The sequence below is a fragment of the Lampris incognitus genome, chromosome 2 (genome assembly GCF_029633865.1).
Source record: "Lampris incognitus isolate fLamInc1 chromosome 2, fLamInc1.hap2, whole genome shotgun sequence".
NCBI lineage: Eukaryota > Metazoa > Chordata > Actinopteri > Lampriformes > Lampridae > Lampris > Lampris incognitus.
Window position 1 is genome coordinate 130,336,010 of NC_079212.1, and position 25,262 is coordinate 130,361,271.

The window sequence follows — 25,262 nt, forward strand, 5'->3', positions numbered from 1 at the left end:
TCTCTCTCTCTCTCTCTCTCTCTCTCTCTCTCTCTCCGTAATAAACAAGGTACACATGTATAAACGCAGACATTTATTACGCATTAACATCCAGTTTGAATGCATGTTCCCCTCTGTAAAGCCTGGCAGGCCGGGGAATTTGTCGTTGTGCATCTTGTAGAGGGTTTGGGGCTCTTCGGTAGTTTAAACGTGTTCTTGGCCTGAAAATAGCAGATGGAACCTGCCACCTGTTGACAAAGTAGAGGCATTACAGCTGAGGGAATCTCAGCGGGCCAAGCCACCGACACCCCCACCCCCACCCCCGTGACGTTGCAGTGGGGGGAAAGAGACGGGACACGCGTCTTGGGGTTGTCATTATTCCAACTAGTTTGGGTTTAACCGGCCGGTACACAACTGCTTTTTACCAGAGTGAGCGCAAACAAGGCAGATGTGAGATTTCCTCAGAAATATAATTGTATGTCTAGCAAAAAAAAAATAATATATATATATATATATATATATATATATATATATATATATATATATATATATATATATATATATTATATTAGCCACAGTGACCAGGCAGAGGGGTCTGGGCGCAAACCCTTAGCCGTCATTATGGTTCCTCCAGTTAATCCCCCCAGTTAATCCCCCTATACAGTGATAATGAGGAGCGGCAGGGCGTTGGTACAGGATGATCGGCCCTGCCAAGATAACGTCAATCACAGCTGGCATGCCCAGAGTGCTGAGCTGTGGGCACGGAGTGTTTCGTGGCTGATGAAGACCCCATGGCTGCCAGCAGCTGCTGGCCTGTGATAAGGCAGCGGAGACCCTCAGAATACTTGGCTACATCGTTAGACGGGGGGCTGAAATTCGCCGACATCCAGCTGATGTTGAGAGAATGCACAGGTCAGGGTTTGGCTTGGAGGTTTCATAGAAAGGAGTGAACTAAAATCTCAAGACCTGAGAACAGTTTTAAAAAGGGCAAACCGAGCGCAACATGGGTGGATATGATCTGGAGCAGGCAGCTCTGTCGTCTGCTCTGCAAAGTAAGAGTGTAATGGACACAAGAACCTAAAGACATTTCATTAAAAAGGGATGCATAGTACAATTTTAGTTTGCATGCAGGTGCAACACTATGTCACCTCTGCTTTCATACAAAGTCATTCTGGATAGGGGCTCCCACTAACATTCCAATAACATCAAAGTTTAAGAAGTCTTCATTTGATTAATCACTCAGTTTAAAAACAAATATGGATAACAGATAAAATTGTTTTTTCCCCTATAGTCCTCTATGATGTGTCTGTGACCACACTGAATTTCTTGTTGATATACTTTAAATCACTTCCTACTATCTGAACCATCTCATAACTTTGTCTCCATGGTCTTGTCCTTTGAGAAGGATTTCCCGCAGATGGTGATAGCTTCAAACTCCTCCGAGATCTCCATTAAAGTCTTCTCCTTGGTCTCAGGTACCATGAAGAAGGTGTAGAGAGAACCCAGCAGGGACATACAGGCAAACAGGACAAAGCAATATGACTTGAGTGCATCCTAGAACAGATGGAGGGAAAGAGAGAGACAGGGCGAGCCTTTTAAAAAACACAAAACCAGCAAAGATCATTGACTTTTACACAATGTAATGCTTCATGAAAGCCTTGGAATGTGACCCCCCCCCCCCAGGCCTTCAGTACAATATGACATATAGTATGACAAGGACTCTCCTTAAATGTGTATTTTGGAAAGGGAGGTGACCACGACGATTGCATATTTATTTCCAACAGTCGATTCAATGCTTGAAATGTGGAATCTGGCCTGATTGAATTCCCTGCTTTCAAAACAGAGGACCAGTATTTGAGAAAAAGCCTTATAACTGAACGCCTGATAAGTACATTGACATTTTCCATCCATCCATTCATCCATAATCCAAACTGCTTATCCTGCACTCAGGTCATGGGGATGCTGGAGCCTATCCCAGCAGTCATTGGCTGGCAGGCTAAGAGACACGCTGGACAGGCCGCCAGGCCATCACAGGGCCGACACACACACATTCACACCTAAGGACAATTTAGTACAGCCGATTCACCTGACCTACATGTCTTTGGACTGTGGGAGGAAACCAGAGCCCCCGCAGGAAACCCACGCAGACACGGAGAGAACATGCAAACTCCACACAGAGGATGACTCGGGACGACCTCCAGTGTTGGACTACCCAAGGGCTCGAACCCAGGACCTTCTTGCTGTGAGGCGACCACGCTAACCACTGCACCACCGTGCCACTTCCGAAACAAATTATTGACATTGACATTTTCACAGGCCAAATTTATTCTAATATTGATGGAGGCTATATTTAGGCGATTATTGTTAGATTCTAGTTTCCACTATGGTCTTTCTTCTAAACAAAATTATCATGCATAAATATGGTTATCATGGGTCATTAGCGACAAGCTGTGTGCACTCACTATGAGGAAAGGAAAGATCAGGCCAAGCAGGGCAAAGCCCAACCAACGCTGGGTCCCCAACAGTACAAACGCTGCCGCTCGATTAGACTGAATGAAGATCTCATGGCTGAGAGAAGAGGTCGCACCCGCTGGATGAGCCAGAGAGAAAAAGAGGTGATCCATTTGGCAAGTTGGCCTGACATTTTGTGAACTTGCAGGAGGTCTGGTGGCAGATTCACCCATCTTGAATCCCACTCAGCTGGACTGTAAGGTACGTACCAGGTCCTCCCCCATAAAATATGATAAAGAGGATGATCAGGCTGACAGTAACGTATGGAACCCAATTGTTGGAATCCTGTTGAAAGGCAAATGAGTTGTATTTTAACATCCGATATTTATCTTTGTGTCAGAACAAGTCGGGGCAGCGTTCAAAGACTTTGCTACTTCTTTGTAATCATCCCGACTAAAAGCCGAGTCACAGGCTTACCCTCAGGTTAAGTGTGATAGTGATCAAGACCATGATGGTTGACATTGCACTAAAGCCTGCCCAAAGCAATGGCCTCCTCCCCACACGATCAATCAGCAGACCCTGAGAGAGAACGAGAGAGACAGATTCTATCTCAATACTCAGCTCAGTATGCGATATATAGGTGAAGAAAAAGCCATGGGGGGAAAAAAGGATATGCTTCTGTGCTGTGAAGAAAACAGACATTATTTTACCCTGGGACTTTGTGAACCAACCAACCACACACACACACACACACACACACACACACACACACACACACACACACCAATGATCACGAGGTTGAAGAAATACAAAAAGACAAAAAAAGCTGATATACATAGGAACTGACATCACAAATGTCCCTTCAGCATCACATTACTCACACAGGAGATGTAGGTAAGAACTTCACATGCTCCCACACCGAGCGTGACGTAGCGGATCTTCTCCCTTGGGATACCTGCTCTCAGGAAGATATCGAAGGAGAAGACACTGATCTGGGATTGGGGGAGGGGGGGTGGTTCAGTTGGCATTGGAATCATAAATTCATACAATTGCAAATGTTTGTGAGTTTGAATCTCATCTGACAGATACTTCTAGACAGATTTGGAATTTACTGGCAGTAGGTTAAAGGGAGTTGTTTTTTGGAGGAAAAAGAAGATACATATCAATATTTGGTTAAAATAAATAAATAAATAAATATATAAAAATTTGATGCGTCCTTACCGCAGAAATGCCTGAAAACTGGCTGCAGAAGATGATCACTACCATCACGATGAGTTGCCATCGGACGCTCCTGTCTCTAAGTAGATCCAGTGGACTTTTTGACTGGACTCCCTTCATGGCTTTCTGCTCGGCCAACATATCATCAATTTCCCCCTTGTAATCACCTTGACCCCACAGAATCTGGAGGGCTTGAATGAATATAGTTGGTACAGAAGGTAGACAGAGAATGGGGGTAAGAAAGAAACAGAGAGGAGGAAGAGAAAGCAAAGAAAATAGAAAAAAAAGGGAGAAGCATGTTCAAATCATATTTGTACAAAACAGACAATACATGACTTGAAAGGAGTAGCTGGTTCGCAGTTGCACCACTATGGCACAGAGCTGTGTGCTGTGGTCCATAAGTCATAACACTTGTTGCCTCACTACAAAAATCAGCTCTCAACACATTTCTACATTTACCACAGCACAAGTGTTTTCAACAGGTGCATTTCATTTTGCAAAAGGGCATTTGGACTGATGGGCATTTAAAAGAAACAAAACATTCCAACCTTTTTTGCATGCTTCCGGGTCATCTTTCTCTATCAGTGAGTATCGGGGAGCCTCGGGAAAGAAGGGCAACGTGAGCAGCTGAACTACTGACAGACACGTTGGAATACAGAGGAGAATGTTCCACAGCTCCTCACCACCGAGGATCTCACTTAAACAACCAAAATCAAGCATTGCATTACACTTGCTTTACTTTATACATTTCATGTAACGGGGGGGGGGGGGAAAGCATATATAGGGAGCTTCGTTATTCAGATGCAATAGAAGTAAACTTGTAATAAAATGGGTTTTTATCATTCCCCACTGTCTTGTTGAGAAAAGCAACGATGAAGGAATACCTCAGGCCAAAAAACTGTCCGGACAGTTTGCCAACTGAAAGAAAGATACCCGAGGTCAGTATCACCATGCCTCTTAGGTTTTTGGGTGAACTCTCCCCAAGGTATATTGTATGGATGCTTGTTCCTAAAGCTGAAAGTCACATACACATCCCACAGTTTACTTTTGCTACTGGCCATTTTCAAACAAATTCATTGTCAATGTTTAACATGTGGTGATATAACCGAGAGAAATGCTTTTTTGTCAGTGTGCCATACATATCTGTAACAGAGAGGAATGCATGTGTACTATTGGCTTACCAGCTGTAAAGCCATACAAAAACCGTGCTATCACAATCATCTCAAAAGAATCGGCACTTTTGCTTGTCAGCATGATTGCCGCTGCAAGTATGGAGATGAAGTTGTTTCCCATCATCGCTTTCTTTCTAGAGAAGGATTAGTGCCAATCAATCAATGTGTCATACGGATAGTTATACATAAGAACATATGGCCTACTTATTGTGTAAAGTATTACTCACCTTCCAAACCTGCCTGCTACAATTTTGACACTGAGAGCCCCTAAAAGTCCACCAATGGCAAAGAGAGAAACAATGGCTGACCAGATGAGTGTGACTGTCTGTGGAGAGGGGGGTGTTTTGTATCGCTCATACAAACTACGGTTGATGAAGCCCTGTATGAACTGCAAAAACCAAGTGAGAGTGTTAAGGGAACCATATTTACATTTCAACTTTGTCAGATGAAATAATGCACAACAGTGTAATTAACCACAGACGCTGGTGCACCAAGCTTAGAAGACACTGACAATGGTTAATGAGAGTGATGTTTCCTAGTTTAATGTATAGGCCCTCCTGCAGACATATGGTTTAAAAACGTCACCCTCTTATCGGTCCATTCAGAAACAGAGAGAGAGAGAGAGAGAGAGAGAGAGAGAGAGAGAGAGAGAGAGAGAGAGAGAGAGAGAGAGAGAGAGAGAGAGAGAGAGACAGAGCGAGCAATCAAACAAAAGGTGGACAGTTTGTCTCGCAAACTAATTTTAGCGGTTTAACTGCTCCATCCAATGGTTGATTTTTAGAGACAGCACTGGATCGTTCTATGTTACGCTGACATACAAAAAAACAACAACAAAAAACACAAAACAAAAACTGATAGAATAGAAGGAGAAGGTTACAATTGTATCTCACAGGTGATGGGGAACTGATTCCAGTGATATGGAAGCCATTTTGAAAGGATCCTCCAAGTCCTAATATGACGACGAAGAATAAAGCATTGCCACGGGTCTGCAGTACAAACCAGGAGTTAGGAGTTAAAAAAAAGAAAGAAAGTACGATCTAGTATTGTCAAAAAAGTTATTTCAGAAGCCAAAACTTTCTGAGCCTATTTGACATCTGCTCAAAAAAAAATAAAAAAATATATATATAAAATCCAGTGAGTCAAGTAAATTCTTTATGACACAGTACAAGCCTGTTTCATGCCATAAGCAATCATCAGCTGTCAAAAAAAAAAGTTTTGTAATATAGCTTTACTGACAGCTGATGATTGCTTATGACATGAAACAGGCTTGTGGCTTGTATTGTCCCAAAAAGAATTTACTTGAATCACTGGATTATATATACATATATATATAAATAACTTTGTTAAAAGAAACACTCAACGGTAGGGAAAGTGCTCAACAAATAAGCAGCAAAATAATCCAGTGAGTCAAGTAAATTCTTTATGAAACAGTACAAGCCTGTTTCATGCCATAAGCAATCATGTATTTTTTTTTTGAGCAGATGTCACATAAGCTCGGGAAAGTTTTAGCTTCTGAAATAACGTTTTTGACGATACTAGATTGTACTTTCTTATATATATATATATATATATATATATATATATATATATATGCTGGTGTACATTTTCTTTCCTTTTACTGCAATCAAAAGCATCTCATTATTCTTGTTAAAACATTAGGTTGCACAGCAAACTAATAATTTGTGATGTAAATTCCATGTGTTAACTGTTTTTCTTACACGAATTTGATTAGATTATCATGTGAACTAGAATAAATTAAGATAAAAGTCAACCCACCATATGACTCGACAAAATCTCCATTCTGTCTGGATTGTGAGCTCCATGTGCCACCGCGTGTAACGATTTAAGTGATACTATGTGTCCTCTGCTGTGTAATTGGTCAGCTGTGGTTAAATTGTTACTGTTATGTGTAAATGTTTAACCACAAATTTTGTGTGAATCATCGTTCATATGCATTTACCTCACTTCTCTACCTGAACTGTTACAGACTAGTTTATCCACCTGGGGAAAAAAAGAAAAAAAAAGCTAAATGCCCCAAAAATCTAACTGCAGACTGATATAAAAAGGTTAGCAGGATTAGGTGTTAGCCTTTCTCAAAGTGTGTTCGTCGTACCTCAGACCAGGCGGTGACGCTAAGCGGTCAATTTTTAAAAGTTATCTCCGTCCGAGTTTCTTTTCTCCACTCGTTGTCTGATTTCCGGCGGAAGCAGCAACTGTTTTTCGTAGTCATCGTTGGCTAGCAGGTTGTGTAGCCACCCGTAGCCTATCCACTCAAAGAAATCCTTTTGTTTTTGTCGTTATTTTGTTTTTATATTTGCCAAAATGCCGCTGGAGAATTTAGAAGAAGAGGGTTTGCCAAAGAACCCTGATCTCAGGATTGCTCAGCTGAAATTTTTGCTAACAATGGATGGTCACCGGCAGGATGCCAAAGTGAAGACTGAGCTCATGGACGCTATCAAAGCTAATAGTGAGTCAACTAAAGCCAAGTCGCTGTATTCCCACATAGTCAACAGATACCACTGATATAAATGCAGATTTACTTAAATGTAATCGTCGTGCCCGGCGCATATTTGCCTCATTATTGTTGGTAGATTGTCAAAGCCAAATCCACATTTCAAAGGGGAGGTATTGTAAACTGGGTAGCAATTAGCTTAGATCAGCTAACCAACATTTCAATTTAAGCTAGTATGCTCATGTAGTTACCATAACGGCAAAATAACATTTGCCAGCGACCTTGTTGCTATCACCCCTTTATTAAATCTTCATTTTGGTTTTGTTGTGAGAGTAATACTGTTTTTTCTTGGTGCGCTGTCATGACTGTGCATTTAGATTAGACTTGATTATTGCATGATGTACACATTTTAGTCGATGCTTCACGTTTTACTAACAAGCTTAAACGGTATTGCGCTTGTTTTGTTTTAGACATGGCACCATACTATGAGGGCTTGTGCAAGGACCTGAAGTGGCAGCAAGACAGTGACCTGCTGAGTAAAATGAAAAAAGCCAACGAGGAGGAGCTCAAGCGCTTGGATGATGTGTTGGAAGATGCAGAAAAGAGCTTGGGAGAGAGTGAGATCCGAGATGCTATGATGGCCAAAGCTGAATATCTCATCAGAATTGGGGATAAGGTGTGATTACCTTTTGACGCATATATCATTGATGTTTGTTTTCCCAGACCATAGTACCAACTCTCTCATTACCAATCAGAAAAATTAACACTAATCGCTGCACAGTAGCGGGGAGATTTTTGGTCTGGCCGATTATTTGATTTACCCAGTAAGCCACCTGAACATATAGGCATCTATTTCTTGGAGATTCAGCTCACCCTGAAATCCTTTTTAAAACTGTCTACATGAGTGGTAAATAGAGATATTACTAACCACAGTTTTGTCAGTTCACAAGTAAGGATGTCATTGTAATAAATCCAATAATTATGCTAAATCAGTCAAGTATGTGCACTTTGAATTGTACACTGTAAATTCTAAAGGTTAAGTTTACTTAAAAAAAATAGGAAACCGATTACACTTGAGAAAAGTAAGTAATTGAACTTTATTGTGTCAAGTTATGTGAAATGATTTTATGTGAAATGAACTTGACACAATTAAGTTCATTTACTTACTTTTCCCAAGTGTAATCGGTTTCCCAAATTTTTTTTAAGTAAATTTAAGTTTTAGAATTTACAGTGTAATAGGAGTTTGCCAAGGCACTGTTCATTGCGAAATTTGCTTTTGGATGCATATTCCTTCAGTTTAATCCAGCAAGCCCAAAATTCCAATTACTGACTTGAGAGCACTGAATAAACTTTATGATTAACTCCACCTTGCATTAGCGGTATATGGTGACTGGAGAGTGAGCGTCAACAACCTTGGTAAAGATACCAGTTAGCATTACTCCATGGTCCAGATGGATAAAACAATGACATTATGGAGAAATGTTACAGATTGCACACTTATTACCAAAGTAATGGCACTAGTTAACATTATTTGTCGGCGGGGAAAACTGGGGTAAGAGATGCCCACAAATAAGTGATCCGCAAATGTTTGTTGTAGTGTAATCATTTGACAAAGTAAACAAATCACATCAGAAGGGACACTGAATGGGTCCTTGCAGATGCAGGAGTAATTTTAACAGATGCACTTCATACTTAACCTTGAACAGATAAGCTAATATTTAAAAGTAAATTCAAAGGTTAACAGTTTTGGGTTGTGTATGCCAGTAAGGGTATGCAACTGGAATCCAATTTGGACTTAGATGTTCCTACTAAAGCCTACTCATTCAATTAGTGTTTATTTAATGTCGGCTAAGCAATGGAAGTGTTTATCAGGAATGGGGCCAGATGTTAAAATCTGTGGACTATTCGCTATTTTCCTAACATTTTTATTTTGCCACCTGGGCTATATTAATGAAGCATTGTTAACACAAGAGTCATCTGTTTTCAATTTGAGTTGAGTTCTGCAAACCGCAATCACTGGAGTCAGTATTTATCAAGAAAAGTCTTTCTAATGGATATCTTAATAGCAGTTTTGGCCAAAAACTCTTGATCATCTCAGCTCTGCAAACAGCACTTTTAAGTGTGTTTTTGTATCCAATTGTTTCAAAATTTTCAAAGTCTCGAGTTATTAAGTTGGTTAACTTGTCACTCTTTGTGAATTGCATATTGGAGTGATATAATTATGTAAATTGCTACTCTACACTTAAACGATATCTTTTATGACTACTATTTATCTATAGATGGATTAGATGTATATGTTCATATGGCTGTAATACTTGAAAACACAGCTCATAATTTTAATGATATAGAAATTCATATCCTTACCTACAAACGGATATGATACCACTTTTCAATGGCAACTGAATTTAATGATGTTTGCCAAATGTATCTTTTTTCCCCCCAAACAATTCTTTATTAACACATCTGATTTAGTATACAGAACAAACAAAAATAAAGGAGCCAGGGGTACATTACATTCCATTATATAAAGATATTAAAAGACATACATAAATTAACAGTTTTGACTCCCATAATAAAACAAAGTCTTTGAAAAGATGATCAGGGACAAATCTGCAAAGGTCTTGCCAGAATTTCTTGGTGTGAGAACAGTGCCAGAATAAGTGTAACACTGTTTCTGGATGTTCATTACAGAAAGAACAGTTCGTGTTTACAACTCTTTTAAATTTCTGCATATAGGGATTGGTATTATGAATGATTTTAAAGGGACATCTCTTTAATCTTATTTGTGATTAGGTACTTATGTGGAAGCACCCAGACCTTCTTCCAGTGTATGTCATTAATAAACTGGTTCCAATGTGCCGTGACATATGGGATAGAGACAACATCTCTTTGAAATAGGGCACACATGGCTCTATTACTATTTTGGGGTCACAATGAAAAGCAAATCTTACCTACTGGAGAGTCAGCTGTATCAGGGAGAGAAGGGTATCTGGGTGCAAGATTAGCTATATTTCTGAAAAGCATTAGGGTGCCAGTTGGAATGGCATCATAAACTATTGCAAATTCTTTGGGGGTTACTGCGAAATTATATGTATAGATAAAAATTCTTTGCAAGAGAGTAAAAGCTTCTCTCTACTGAACAGCTGACCCACCAGCAGAATCTGGTTTTGAACACATTTTTCTAAGAAGAATTATTTGTTCTTAAATAAGATGTCTCTATTGTTCCAACTAATATAAGTATGAGGTGAAAAGTTGTGCTTATATATCAGGGACCAAGCTAGAAGGATCTGCTTATGAAATTCAGATAATTTTACAGGGAGTCTGTCTATATTATAATAACAACTTAAAACAAAGCTCAGGCCACCAAAACAAGAGAAAATGTTATGAGGACTAAAATTCCAGATTGAAGTGGGTTTTTTTTAGAAAATGCCTTTAACCAACCTTACCTTGTGTTCCCACAGGAGGGAGCTCTTACTGCCTTTAGGAAGACCTATGACAAGACAGTGGCCCTTGGTCACAGACTAGATATTGTCTTCTACCTGCTCAGGATTGGCCTCTTCTACATGGATAGTGACCTCATTACACGGAATTCGGAAAAGGCGAAAAGGTAATAGCTCAAGTGTGGATCACGTGTTGTCATTTTTCCATTTTATCAACTCAAGATTTATTCTTTTGGATATATGTCCACCAGTTTAGTTTGTTGTTACTTTGGCTTTTGGTTCTATTAACATAATTTTGAAAATTAGTATTCCTTTCCAACTTACATTTTACCTTGTATGTTGGTTTCTGCTATAGTTTAACCTTAAAGAAAGCACAACTCCAATGGCCTTAGTACTGTACCCCTCTTAGTATTTAGTACCCTTGCTTCTTGTTTCTCTGCAGTCTTATTGAGGAGGGAGGTGACTGGGACAGACGGAATCGTCTGAAGGTCTACCAGGGCCTGTACTGTGTGGCGATCAGGGACTTCAAACAGGCAGCTGAACTCTTCCTGGATACCGTTTCGACTTTCACCTCCTATGAGCTCATGGACTATAAGACCTTTGTCACCTACACAGTCTACGTCTGTATGATTGCGCTCAAGAGGCCTGATCTGCGTGAAAAGGTAGGCGGTGAAACAAAGTATAGCTGCATATTGTGTGGCCATAAGAACCTAGGGAGGTGTGTGTGTGTGTGTGTGTGTGTGTGTGTGTGTGTGTGTGTGTGTGTGTGTGTGTGTGTGTGTGTGAGTGAGTGAGAAAAATTATTATTATTAGAAGACCCTTCTAAAAAATGGGATGGGATGTAAAAAGTGCATATTACTTGTTTTTTCTTGTGTTTGAGTTCCATTTCCAATCCAGAGTCCTTTAAAATCTGCTTTTGGTCAGCAGTATATTACTGTTATTGCCATCATGATCGATCAGACCTCTGATGGCTTCTGACTTATAATAACATTTCGTAGTATGACATGGATTTGCCTGGTGTTTCTCCTACCATAGTTATTAGTGTGCAGGCTGCCCACGAATCATGAATGAATTCCTACTAATCCCCCAGTCAGTGAAAAGTGAAAATGAATGTTTTAATTTTCATTTCATTTTACTGTACCCTAGAATTATAGGTTTTCAAATTAGTAATCTGTAGTTCTGATTATTTATTTTGTCCACAAAATGCGACTTTGGATCATTACCCATGCAGGGGAGTTGCAGCAACGTCGACAGCATAGATGTCATGTACTGTCAGGTATTTCGGTGTGGAACGATTAAAACGCGACATGTTTCAAACTCACTATTTGCTTTCTCTAAAGATTGGTTCCAGTGTTTCCCAGGCCTGGTGTTTTTCAGGCCTGGTGGTACACACCGAAAAAACCCTAAACGAACGAGGCGTGTGGAATGGCGTATTGACATATCAAGGATTATGATACTGACATATCAACAGGTAGTTCCAACCAAGCAATCTGATTGGTCAACTAGACATTAAGACCGCGATCAAATCAGCATGACAGCAAACCTAGCCATGCTCAAATGAAAAATCCCTCATTACTATAAATATTACTCCCCCATTGATTAGAACTATACATATTTCCATGGCAACATAATAGAAAACAATGGTGCAATATGCTATGTGGAAACACAAGGCCTTTGGAAGCCAGCCCCTTCAAACAGCTGTACAGCATCACCTGCTAAACAGCAGTGATCCAGCAAGGACTTCTGCATATAAGATCCAGCAAGGGAAAATGGCGGCGCGAGTTCACGTTTGCGGCAGCCTCCCCCAGTTCCGACTATGCAGTGTCGTTATCCATGTCTACGTCTGCGTCTGAGTTTGTGTCATCGTGTGAAGAATTATGTCTGTGGTCATCGATTTTGTTTTATGGCTGGGAGAGCTGGCAATGGATCGACTGGGAGAGCTTGGTCTGCTGCGTCCTGTGGGCCGAGGGACCACGGCCCTGCCTGGAGCTGCCCCTGAAGAGGAAACACCGAGGGCAGTCTGACAGGACATGGATGTAGGGCAGGCTACACTAGCTGCTAACCCATGCAGACCGGTGGTTCCGACAAGAGCGAGGGCGGTCTGGCGGTGCCTTCGCCTAGCGTCAGCTGTGCAGTGTTTTTTGTCTGCGTCTGCGTTTGTGTTGTCGTGTGGAGTACGGGGGAGGTGTCTGGGAGAGCTGGCGTTGGATCGGCTGAAGGAGCCTGGTGTGCTGCGTCCGGTGGGCCCAGGGACCACAACCCCCACCTGGAGCTGTGCCCGAAGAGGAAGCACCGAGGGTGGTCTGACTGGATGTGGAAGTGGGGCAGGCTAGGCTAACTGCTAGCCCATGCAGACCGGTGGTTCTGACAGTCATTCGTTCTCCTGGACAGTGACATTTTTGGACCGTGTTGCAAATTTACTGAATGGACTGTGTTGTTGACTGTTTGTGTGTGTGTGTTTTTTTTTTTTGCTTTGTGCTCTCCGTTTTTGTATGTTGTTAGTGTCGTTTTCTTTTGGATATGTGTTTTTTTGTCTTTTGTGTTGCACTGCTCTGGGCTGGGAGAAACGAAATTTCGTCTCTTTTGTGTATCAAAGTACATGACTGAGATGACAATAAATTGTTTCTGATTTCTGACTTTATGGACAGCTGTTTGAACAACTTATTAGAGTAGTAAACTAGGTTTCGTTACATAGGAATCTACTGACATGACTGTTTCCCACGTATTAGTCAGACCCCACATAGCTGCAGTGAAACGGAGAGGAGTCATCAGGACACTGTACCACTGAGCTGACAATGTCCCCACCGATACTGGCTGAGGCAGGGGAGAAATCCCAAATTAAACAGGCCCTGTTTAAGTGTGGTTATCCTAACTGGGCGTTTGTCAAAGCCAGGAAGAGTCGTATGTGGCGGGAGCGTTGGAAAAGTTCAGACATGTATTTTCCAAACAACGCGTCTGAGTTGCTTTCAAACACCAAAAACACACTGTACCAGAAATGGATCCACCCCAGGCGTGCGGGTAGCGTAGCGGTCTATTCCATTACCTCCGCCTTGGTCACGCGTCCCTACAGACACAATTGGCCATGTCTGCAGATGGGAACCTGGATGTGGGTTTGTGTCCTGGTTGGTTGGGGTGCCTGTTTGGGGGGTATGGGAAATTGGAGGGAATAGCGTTATCCTCCCACACGCTATAGCCCCCTGGCGAAACTCCTCACTGTCGGGTGAAAAGAAGCGGCTGGTGACTCCACATGTATCGGAGGAGGCATGGTAGTCTGCAGCCCTCCCTGGATCAGCAGAGGGGGTGGAGCAGTGGCCGGGATGGGCTCAGAAGAGTGGGGTAATTGGCTGGATGAAATTGGGGAGAAAAGGGCGGGAAAGTCCGAAAAAAATCCACAACTAATTAAAAGAGTCGGGACTTGTTAATTGGTGAACTGTCCACGATTTGTTTTGTTTTTAGTTATGTTTTTTTCTTCTCTCTCTATAATCTCACTATATTATTTACAACTTTATTTGGACATTGGCTAGCATGCGGCCACACCTTAGGGCCCCACTTCTGTTGCAGTGTGTGAAAATCCCTAATGGGGGCTTTGACTTTACAAAGCCCCGTAAGGCTCTTTTGACAAGTGCCTCAACATCGGAAACAACTGTTCGTAACTGTTTTAGTGGCGTTTTGTTAAAATTTGTTTTGACATGGTTCTTGTTTTATGTTTGTTCCCTGGTAGAGACATTTTTGTTGTACAAATCTAATGCCAGTAGAGACATCGGGAGAGGTTTATTTGTGGTAATCACAGTGTTGCCAGATAGAGCTGATAGTTTCCAGGCCAAAAGCAGTCCAAAAACCACCAGAATGCACAAAAAAACGCCCAAAATATAAAATCAATATTTAGTTCAGTAATGTTATTTAATTGCCATACTATACACCATAAAAACAATGTACACTGACAGCCGAAGCACACAAAAAATAGCCTAACTCTTATAACGACAAACTACAGCACCGCAAACCACAGCATACCGATTTTAGGTGCTACCGCCACCCTCTGAACAACATATAAATACTGTATATAAGAGTCATCAAATGGCTTCGCCATGATGCTGCACATCTCTTTACTCCTCGAGAAGTTGCAAGTCAGACAGAGCTGAACCAAGCAGTTACAGACAACTATCGTTTTTCATGTCAATGCAGCAACAATATATTGCGCTCAAATCTATGTCCCTCTTTGCAAAAGCACAAACACACAAAGAGCGCGTTCAGTGCGCTCAAGCGCGCGCACACACACTGCACTTTTACAGGGTAGATTTAAATTATTTAAAATATTTTGATAACTATTTACATACACAATAATCAATAATTATTATAATTATTAGCTTTTACTTCAGACAGACAAGTATGTGTGATGTCTTACCTTTAGATGCAGAACAGGCTGTCGGTTGCAACTATAACACACTGGTGAAAAACACATCTGAACATTTGAACTTTGTAGAACTATGTACAGTCTGGCACAGCTGTCTAGTACATGGATGAGTCAAACCTGCCCAACAGCTGTCAGGGAGGTTGGAACGTGGCTGAGGTCCATGCGTTCCATGTTAGACCTGTGCACACATCCATCAGAGCAGAAAGGAGCGGTAATCCCATGCGATTTCTGGTATCGTCCTTGAGTAGCGTTACTTGGGAAAATGCTCTTTCTGCATGCGCATTTGAGATGGGCAGGGTCAGAAATCTTATTGCACCTAGTGCTAAATCCTGGAAGCACTGGTTTCCTCTGGCATCTTTAAGAGCTTCCACCTCCAGCCAAAAGGCATCAATGGGCTGATCATGGGAGAAATTTGCTGATGCCACATTTCTCCACTGGGTCTCAAGTGCGTCAAGTGAGCATGAAAAAAACTCCCATTGGCAAGTCCTGGAGCCGTGGCCTGTTAATGGTGGACATTACAGAAGCTGGGCACAGTAGCTCCAGTTTCTGCAGCATTTCTAAAGAGGCAGGTAAGTGCACCTGATACTGCACCAGGACTTCTTTCAGAAACTCCATGCAGCGTGTTGTAATGATCTGCCTCTTTTCAAGTGGCAGAGTACTGGCCTCTAATTTCTGACTAAAAGAGGTCCCCAGGTCTGCATCAAGCGGTGATATGAATATGTTAGGGCATTGTAGGTCCAGTTCCCTGAGCTGTTGATCAGTGTTCATGCGAAGTATGCTCGGCTTGATTATTCGTCTCAGTGCTGACATGAACAGCCTGTTAAGGTCCCTGAAAACGCCCAAGCTGTCCTGTTTCCAGCTGAAAGTACATGTTCACAACTTTGATCTCCTGAAGAATTGGCCATAGAAAATGCATGTAAAGACTGTTTGTCATGTCACTATACATCTCACTCAGGAGTCGCATAGCATAGCAGTGCTCAGCATTTGCTGCCAGAGTGAAGTGTAACTTCAGCTGATCTTGCTCAAGTATTCTGTCGATGCAGTCAGCTATCACTAACCAACGGGTAGCACTTGGTGGAAGCATTTTCAGCCGACATTCCCTGTTGTTCATGGTCTCGTAGATAGCTCGATAGTCACTTTGGTGCTTGGCTGAATGAGCGAACCAGTTGTGGGTCTCTCTCATGTAATCCAGATTGCTGGGGAGATGTTGCATCGCCTCGCGAGCGACAATGTCAAGGGAATGACACACACAAAGAATTAGCTGTAAACTGGGTTGTTGCTCTTTGAGTAGAGTGTAAACTGAATGTTGTTTACCAACCATGACAGTGGCTCCGTCAGTAGCAATTCCCACCATGTTGTTAATTTTTAGACTGCTCTCTTCCAAAAAGCTAATGATAGCTTCCACAATCCCTTTGGCATCTCAACGTGAAAGTTCAACCAGGCCGAGGTAATTGCTGACAAAGTTGTTGTTTCTTGGAGCGATATTTCATGCAAAGCAGCTTGTTTGCCAAAATGTTGGTGGTTTCAACCAGGTAAAGTGATTAAGGGGACTCACCGATGTCCTCTCTAACCTCTTGTGTGAAATGCGGTGCCAGTACTGATTTGATTACAGCCGTACACTTGGTTCTGTGCATTTTAAATTCTCCGATCTCATCTTGCAGTATATCTGATAAGTCATTCACAGCATTAATAGAAGTGTGGCAAGCGATATACGTTGCTATCCTGAGCTCCCGGCGTTTCTGGTCATCTTTGATGTTCTGGTTGCTCGTCACGGGCACAGTAAAGGTTTTCACGCTTGGCAGGCAACGAGCCTTGTGTTTGCTGGTTGCACCGTGATCTTTTAAGTCTTTTAAATGGGCCCTAATGTCGCTATTGCAAAATTTGCAATGCGCCTTTGTCTCGTTGGTAGCTGGCATAATCCAAGCTTTTAGATCAGATCAGGGTCCGTTTCCCATTCTTTTCAGTACGTTTTTGTTACATTTTCCCCACTTCGGTATCTTGTCTGCTAGTAACTTGGTACACCGCTCGCCAAAATGTTTAACAACAAAACGTAGCCTACCCATTACGTCCAGTGCAGGCGCTTAGATGACGATGTTACAAAAAGTTTGTGTGTTTGCAACACTAACAAAGACTACGCCGCAGGTCGTTATAATAATAGTAGCATAACTCATTTCTCCTTTCACCAGAATGTTTTGCTTAGATGTGTTATTTAGCTTAGTTAAACACATTTTTTCTAAACATATATATTTGAATATACTGTAATTTGTAATACAAAAAACCCACCCAACTCATGGAAAACCAGCCCAAATTATGTCCACCCGCCCAAGCCCATTTTAACCTGCACAATCCAATCCAAAACCGCCCAATCTGGCAACACTGGCTGTAGGTGACTATGAAGAAGCAAGTCCTTTAAGTTATTTCATTTAATGTGAGTGGGATTTTAAACCCAGCTAAGAGAAGTCAAATACTGTCGAAAATGAAAAGGGAAAATGCACACATAGTGCTACTGCAAGAGACGCATCTCACTTCATCAGAACACGGAAAACTAAAAAGAATGGGGTTTTCGAGGGTGTGTTATTCATCCTATAAATCAGGTCATAGAAGAGGCGTAGTGATTTTAATATCCCAAAAAGTACCATTTGATCAACTTTCAGAGGTTTCGGACAAGGAAGGGAGATATACACTACCGTTCAAAAGTTTGGGATCACCCAAACAATTTCGTGTTTTCCATGAAAAGTCACACTTATTCACCACCATATGTTGTGAAATGAATAAAAAATAGAGTCAAGACATTGACAAGGTTAGAAATAATGATTTTTATTTGAAATAAGATTTTTTTTACATCAAACTTTGCTTTCGTTAAAGAATCCTCCATTTGCAGCAATTACAGCATTGCAGACCTTTGGCATTCTAGCTGTTAATTTGTTGAGGTAATCTGGAGAAATTGCACCCCACGCTTCCAGAAGCAGCTCCCACAAGTTGGATTGGTTGGATGGGCACTTCTTTGAGCAGATTGAGTTTCTGGTGCATCACATTTGTGGGGTCAATTAAACGCTCAAAATGGCCAGAAAAAGAGAACTTTCATCTGAAACTCGACAGTCTATTCTTGTTCTTAGAAATGAAGGCTATTCCATGCGAGAAATTGCTAAGAAATTGAAGATTTCCTACACCGGTGTGTACTACTCCCTTCAGAGGACAGCACAAACAGGCTCTAACAGGTACTATTTAATGAAGATGCCAGTCGGGGACCTGTGAGGCGTCTGTTTCTCAAACTAGAGACTCTAATGTACTTATCTTCTTGCTCAGTTGTGCAACGCGGCCTCCCACTTCTTTTTCTACTCTGGTTAGAGCCTGTTTGTGCTGTCCTCTGAAGGGAGTAGTACACACCGGTGTAGGAAATCTTCAATTTCTTAGCAATTTCTCACATGGAATAGCCTTCATTTCTAAGAACAAGAATAGACTGTCGAGTTTCAGATGAAAGTTCTCTTTTTCTGGCCATTTTGAGCGTTTAATTGACCCCACAAATGTGATGCTCCAGAAACTCAATCTGCTCAAAGAAGTGCCCATCCAACCAATCCAACTTGTGGGAGCTGCTTCTGGAAGCGTGGGGTGCAATTTCTCCAGATTACCTCAACAAATTAACAGCTAGAATGCCAAAGGTCTGCAATGCTGTAATTGCTGCAAATGGAGGATTCTTTGACGAAAGCAAAGTTTGATGTAAAAAAAATCTTATTTCAAATACAAATCATTATTTCTAACCTTGTCAATGTCTTGACTCTATTTTCTATTCATTTCACAACATATGGTGGTGAATAAGTGTGACTTTTCATGGAAAACACAAAATTGTTTGGGTGATCCCAAACTTTTGAACGGTAGTGTATATTAGTCTCAGGAAAAATAGATGACACTATCATAACACTGGGTAGCATTTATGCCCCCCCGGAAGAGATTTTGCTTTTTACAGAAAGATATTTGATTTGATGATAGGGGCCAGAGGAATTATCATATGCGGTGAAGACTGGAACATACGTCTCAACCCAAAACTCGATTCATCAAAAAACTCAACCGCTACATTATTGCATAGAAAAATTAATGTTCTAATGGCAGAATTGGGCATATTAGATCTTTGGAGGGATTTTTATCCATCAGGCCGTGATTTCCTTTTTATTCATGCCCCTATGATGTATATTCAAGGATAGATTATTTTTTTGTGTTAAAGAGAGACCGCCATAGAATGCATAGCTGAGATATTGGGAGTATTGACTTATCTGCTCATGCACCTCTCTCTTGCACTATACATATCAGAGATAACCTGGGGAGAACATTGTGGAGGCTAAATACAAGTATCCTAAACAACCCACAATTTAAAACTCAAATGAGAGAGGAAATAAAAATGTTTCTAGAAGAGAATGATGAGAGAGGTTGATTCGGCTATAGTATGGGATGCCTTAAAAGCAGTCATTGGGGGGAAATTATGTCTTTCTGTGCCCACAAAAAGAAAGAAAAACAAGACATAAACCTTAATAAAGAATTAAAAGATCTTGAGACACAACATAAAATGGAACAAAAACAGAATTTGATGACAAAAATAAAGAAAATCAGAAATGAAATAAATATATTGTATTCACAGGAAATTGAAAAAAGATATTTACAAAAAAAATACTATGAGTCAGGCTCAAAATCAACTAAACTTTTAGCAAGACAGCTACAAAAACAACAAGCGGATAACACAATATACAAAATAAGGAACACGGACTCTAAGACTATACAATGTAAACAAGATGAAATACAAAAAACGTTTAAAAAGTACTACAAGTCCTTGTACACACAACCCCACTTAGAGGACGAGCAACAAATTGGAAAGTTCCTTGATTCTTTCAATTTACTGGTTCTATCAGAGGAACAAAATCAAACATTAACAGCTGCAGTAACTGAGACAGGCTAAACAGCACCATCTCCAGGCTCAAAGCGAATAAGTCACCCGGTCCGGGTGGCTTCCTGTCCGACTGGTATAAGGCTTTTCGACTCGAGTTAATACCAAACCTTCTTCCGGCTTGCAATACATTTTTAATTTTTGCTAAAAAGCCTCCATCATAGAGTGAGGCAGTTATCTGTTATCCCAAAGGAGGGAAAGGACAGATTAGAATGTGGATCATACAGACCAATTTCAGGGCTGAATGTTGATTACAGGCGGCACGGTGGCGCAGTGGTTAGCGCGGTCACCTCACAGTAAGAAGGTCCTGGGTTCGAGTCCCAGGGTAGTCCAACCTTGGGTGTCATCCTGGGTCATCCTGTGTGGAGTTTGCATGTTCTCCCCGTATCTGCGTGGGTTTCCTCCGGGGGCTCCAATTTCCTCCCACAGTTGAAAGACATGTAGGTCAGGTGAATAGGCCATACTAAATTGTCCCTAGGTATGAATGTGTGTGGGTGTGTGTGTGTATGTCGGCCCTGTGTGATAGTCTGGCGGCAACTCCAGGGTGTCTCCCTGCCTGCCGCCCAATGACTGCTGGGATAGGCGCCAGCATCCCCTCGACCCTGAGAGCAGGATAATCGGTTCAGAAAATTGATGAATGGGTGTTGATTACAAATTATATACAGCCATCCATGCCAAAAGACTGGAAAAGATCCTTCCCCAGCTTATACATAATGACCAGACTGGGTTTATCCCACAAAGACAAGCTCATGATAATATTAGACGATTGTTGCACATATAAACCATATCCAACAGAATGAATTGGAAGCCCTCTCAGTTAGTCTGGATGCTGAGAAGGCTTTTGATTCAGTGAGTTGGCTGTTCTTATACAACGTTCTTGAAAAATTTGGCCAGTGCAGAAACTTTGTAAAGGGCAACCGTGCGTTATATAATAAACCATTAACCCAAACAAAAATAAATTGGTACCTTTCAGACACTATTATATTAGAGTGTGGTTCGAGACAAGGGTGCCCAATCTCACCGCTACTCTTTGTGCTTTATATTGAGCCTCTTGCACAATGGATAAGGCAGACTGAAAGCATCAAAGGCATTGCATAAATGGAGAAGACCACAAACTGGCATTGTACGCTGATGATATTTTGATACATTTAAGTAAACCCCCGAACTCATTTTCTGAATTAATTAAACTTCTAGAAACATTTGGTAGATATGCAGGATACAAACTAAATGTAAAGAAACCACAAATTTTGGCTTTTAATTATACACCCTCAAAACACTTTAAGGAATAATTCCACCTTAACTGGGATCAGAGCTCATTGAAATATTTAGGAATATACTTACCGAAAAAAATCTTAACAAAAATTAAAGACAACATACACAGATTGAATGCTCTTTCCTTGGTCTGTCATCGAATTGATTCTGTAAAGATGAATGTCTTTCCACAATATCTCTATTTATTTCAAGCACGCCGTGTCGAAATTTCTTCAAAACAATTCTCAGAATTGAATAAGATTATTTCCAGATTTATTTGGCAGGGGGGAAGAAAACCCCAGGGTTAAACTCAAAACTCTACAACTATCAAGGGAGGAGGTGAGGAATGTCATTACCCTGTTTTAAAGGATTATTTTTATGCAGCCCAGACAAAACCCTTAATCAACATATGTAACCCAACACTTCATGCCAGGTGGAAAGATATTGATGCAGTATTTGCTCACAAAAATGTAAGAAGGTTTAAAGATAAGGTGCAAAATCCATGGATTAATGCCCAACGAAAAATCTGGAATGATGAGAAGAATATAAACTGGGCCATGCATTACAATTAAAAAGGTATACCTATGATCCTGAGTTCAAGCCTAATAAAATGGATTATAGATTTAAGTGCTGGATTTCAGAAGGAATAACAACATTCTATTCCCTAACAGAAAAGGGACACTTAAAAGACTGAAAACTTTCGGAATGAATATGATCTTGAAAAATCCTATTTTTGTAGATAGCTCCAGATACATAATCATTTTGAACATAACATTAAAGATAAAACAGACTTTAATGATCCTATACTGAGGATATTTATTGGTGCCTATCAAAAAGACTCAAATAAGGGTGTTATCTCGAGATGTTATAAGGGCCTTATGACAAAAAAAATCCCGCTGCACAGAATCCATTACATGGCTTGATTTATGTATGTAAATTCCAGTGGAAATGCATCAACTCCCACATATGGCGGGAGTTCAGGTGGAAGTGTTTTATTCAATTTAAAAAAAAATCATTATTATTACACCAAAACTGAAAGCACATATTGATGGGTGAGACACCAAATGTTGGAGATAGTGTGGACTTCAGGAAGCCAACCACTGGCACATATTCTGGGAGTGCCCAATGATAAGACCTTTCTGGGCAGAGCTTCGCAAAATATTGAAAAGCATACTTAACAATGATCTGCCCTTGCAATGTTCCACAATATTCTTAGGAAATGCCAATTTCCAGGCAGGACGGCCAGATGAATATTTATTTGGTATTTTGATATCTACTGGTAAAAAAGCACTCACAAGGCGTTGGTTACTTCCTGAACCCCCCACCCCACAATACAGGAGTGGATAGATATAGTAAATTACATTTATGTCTTCATAAAAATAAGTTTGTTAAATTCTGGAGCAAGTGGGGGTCAAAGATGTAAGGCCCTTAAGGCCAGATTTTGTGGAGATATTGAATTAATGACATTTTAATACATCCTCTCTCTCTACCCTCACACTACCACGCATTGGGAATAATAACAGAATAAACTAAAACAAATCTAGATTATATGATATATTTCTTAATCATTTCACACAAAAAGGTTATGACAATATAGGACTATTGACATACAAATAACGCTGTCTGTCAATCATATATTCTATATTTGTGTCAGTTTATTGTTTTTTTTAAAAACTTGAAAATATTACTTAGGCCATTATTTTAAGAAGGTGACGATATAGAGTCTTATGTACACACTTTACCTCTCCCAAACTGTATTAAGTTCTTAAAGTTTGCTTTTTTATATATTCTGTATTTTTTGTTTTTACTTTCTCTTGTAAGTAAAAAAAAAAAACCCTGAATGGCAGAGGAAAATGAAACGGTTTTTGTTTTAATATAAATTTTGTAATATATACTGCTGTGGAAAATAAAGAATTAAAAAAAAGTACTTTAAATTCTTATTTCCGTTAATTCTGGCTTAAGTTGCCTGGCTGAGCACCCCTTCAAATACTCCATTGCGCTAGCACCACACTACAGTAAATAAACTGTTTCCTGTCACATTTGCCTCTGACTAGACGGTATCAATGTTCTTTGTTTGGATACTTCTTCCAGGTGATAAAAGGGGCAGAGATCCTGGAGGTGCTCCACAGTCTGCCAACTGTTCGCCAGTACCTCTTTTCCCTCTATGAGTGCCGCTACGCGGTCTTCTTCCAGTCTTTGGGTAAGCTAACATTGTATTGATTTTTTAAAATGTGGGTGCCCTTTGTATTTCTTACAAAATTAAGCACTGGCTATGTTTTGGTTTGCTTATTCGCGATAAGACAGACAGATCTTAACACTTAAGACGAATGTCCGCCAAGTTGCAGAGCATTCCTTGCGATTGGTTCACTTGCTCCTTTAAAAATGTTAATCAGATAGATACTGCAATCTTGTGACCTTTGTTCAAACTAATGTAGTTCAAAAGCATTTCCGTAAATGTTACCATGTCTTGAATTGGCAAATTGCCGATAAAACAAATCTTTTTTCAAGATATTGACTCTGGCTCACACTCACACAAGTTGCAATGGGGTTTTGGACAACATGATTCATGGAAAAGATGGCATGAATGATTTCAGATGACAAGATTTTCAGCCATAGCGATGCCTCTTGATGTGCGTCTGTGCAGAAAAGCAGTGATTCCAAGGCACACCTTTACAGTGTACTTCTTTCTCCATTGTCCTTTTCCTCCAGCCTTGGTAGAACAAGAAATGAAGAAAGACTGGCTGTTTGCTCCTCACTATCGCTATTACGTGAGGGAGATGAGGATCCAGGCCTACAGCCAGCTTCTGGAGTCTTACCGCTCCCTTACACTGGGCTACATGGCCGAGGCCTTTGGTGTCAGCACAGAGTTCATTGACCAGTGAGTCCCTCAGCACAATAAAATGACAAAAAAAGTTCACAGTATCATGTATTTTTCAAGCTGTTACATCTCTTGAGCCACTATTAAAGTTTAGGAACCTCCTCTGGATTTTTTATGAAAATAGTGCTGCTTGGGGTGAAATTGATTCTATCAAATAAGATGAACTGATAAAAAAAGTGGACAAAATGGATTGTGTACCATGGTTTAAGCCAATTTTGGAGAAGATTAATCTGTTATTTATAAAACCACAATGTGGCTTTATCACTACAACCTTGCAGCCCCAAGTAGTTAGTCATCAGACGATGAATTGTCACTCCATTGTAAGGCCTATTTGGGTTGTAACGCTACAAGTTTGTGTGTGTGTGGTGGTGGTGGTGTTGCACGTGTATGGTTTAAAATTTTGTTTGACATCCATGCTCTAATCACTACTGTTTGTGATGATTTCATTTCCCCAGAGAACTCTCTCGTTTTATAGCCGCTGGCCGTCTCCATTGCAAAATAGATAAAGTAAACGAGATAGTGGAAACCAACAGGTTTGTAACTTTTAAGTCTTTTTCACTCATGTACAAGAGCTCAGTATACCTACATAGAGAACAGCTCTAAATTTCTCTTCCTCTCCCCAGACCTGACAGTAAGAATTGGCAATACCAGGAGACCATCAAAAAGGGTGACCTGCTCCTGAACAGAGTCCAGAAGCTATCACGCGTCATTAACATGTAACTGGGCCATGTTTGTTACCGTTTCAACAGAGAGGAGACTTGTATTGTTTCTCCTTTTAACCAATTATCTGAACCAATAGTTTGTCTAAAAAACAAAAAGGCTACCCTTGCATTGTGTATATATAAATAAAAATCTTTGACCGTCTTTAGTTTCACGTTTGACGAGTTTTAATTTCAGAAAAGAGGCAGAGACATAAATTTCATATAAATAGCAGTATAAATTATTTTATTTACAGAAACTTGTTACAAAACAAAAACTATACAATCTTTTTTCTTTAAATATTAAGTAATTCTAACCTATTGTTTTTGTTCATGAATTACATAGCAGCCAACACAAAAGTCCAGCTGATCAAAATGA

At 40.5% G+C, this 25,262-nt stretch overlaps 2 protein-coding genes across 2 annotated transcripts; one reads left to right on the plus strand and one right to left on the minus strand.

The window, feature by feature from the left end:
* Positions 1-1,347: 1,347 nt before the first annotated feature.
* Positions 1,348-6,620, minus strand: slc2a9l1 (solute carrier family 2 member 9, like 1). The gene is made up of 12 exons (XM_056301734.1): positions 6,597-6,620; positions 5,711-5,806; positions 5,048-5,208; positions 4,830-4,954; positions 4,533-4,662; positions 4,197-4,345; positions 3,652-3,839; positions 3,312-3,422; positions 2,908-3,009; positions 2,700-2,775; positions 2,442-2,569; positions 1,348-1,533 (listed from the first exon to the last, which is right to left on the minus strand). The coding sequence occupies exons 1-12, from the start codon at positions 6,618-6,620 to the stop codon at positions 1,348-1,350; spliced, it is 1,476 nt and encodes a 491-aa protein (XP_056157709.1).
* A 408-nt stretch (positions 6,621-7,028) lies between these two features.
* psmd6 (proteasome 26S subunit, non-ATPase 6) lies at positions 7,029-25,044 on the plus strand. The gene is made up of 8 exons (XM_056274034.1): positions 7,029-7,287; positions 7,743-7,948; positions 10,734-10,879; positions 11,155-11,374; positions 23,399-23,507; positions 24,017-24,185; positions 24,641-24,718; positions 24,809-25,044. Exons 1-8 carry the CDS (start codon positions 7,143-7,145, stop codon positions 24,903-24,905), a joined length of 1,170 nt encoding a protein of 389 aa, XP_056130009.1. The 5' UTR covers positions 7,029-7,142; the 3' UTR covers positions 24,906-25,044.
* Positions 25,045-25,262: the final 218 nt, after the last annotated feature.

Excerpts from the sequence above, each read along its gene's own strand:
- psmd6 (XM_056274034.1), top strand. The coding sequence starts at position 7,143 with ATGCCGCTGGAGAATTTAGAAGAAGAGGGTTTGCCAAAGAACCCTGAT. Across the intron at positions 10,880-11,154 it reads AATTCGGAAAAGGCGAAAAG|TCTTATTGAGGAGGGAGGTG; the intron begins GTAATAGCTCAA and ends GTTTCTCTGCAG. Across the intron at positions 11,375-23,398 it reads GGCCTGATCTGCGTGAAAAG|GTGATAAAAGGGGCAGAGAT; the intron begins GTAGGCGGTGAA and ends TACTTCTTCCAG.
- slc2a9l1 (XM_056301734.1), bottom strand. The coding sequence starts at position 6,620 with ATGGAGATTTTGTCGAGTCATATG. Across the intron at positions 3,840-4,196 it reads CCCGGAAGCATGCAAAAAAG|CCCTCCAGATTCTGTGGGGT; the intron begins GTTGGAATGTTT and ends TATTCATTCAAG. Across the intron at positions 2,570-2,699 it reads ATTTTATGGGGGAGGACCTG|CGGGTGCGACCTCTTCTCTC; the intron begins GTACGTACCTTA and ends TGGCTCATCCAG.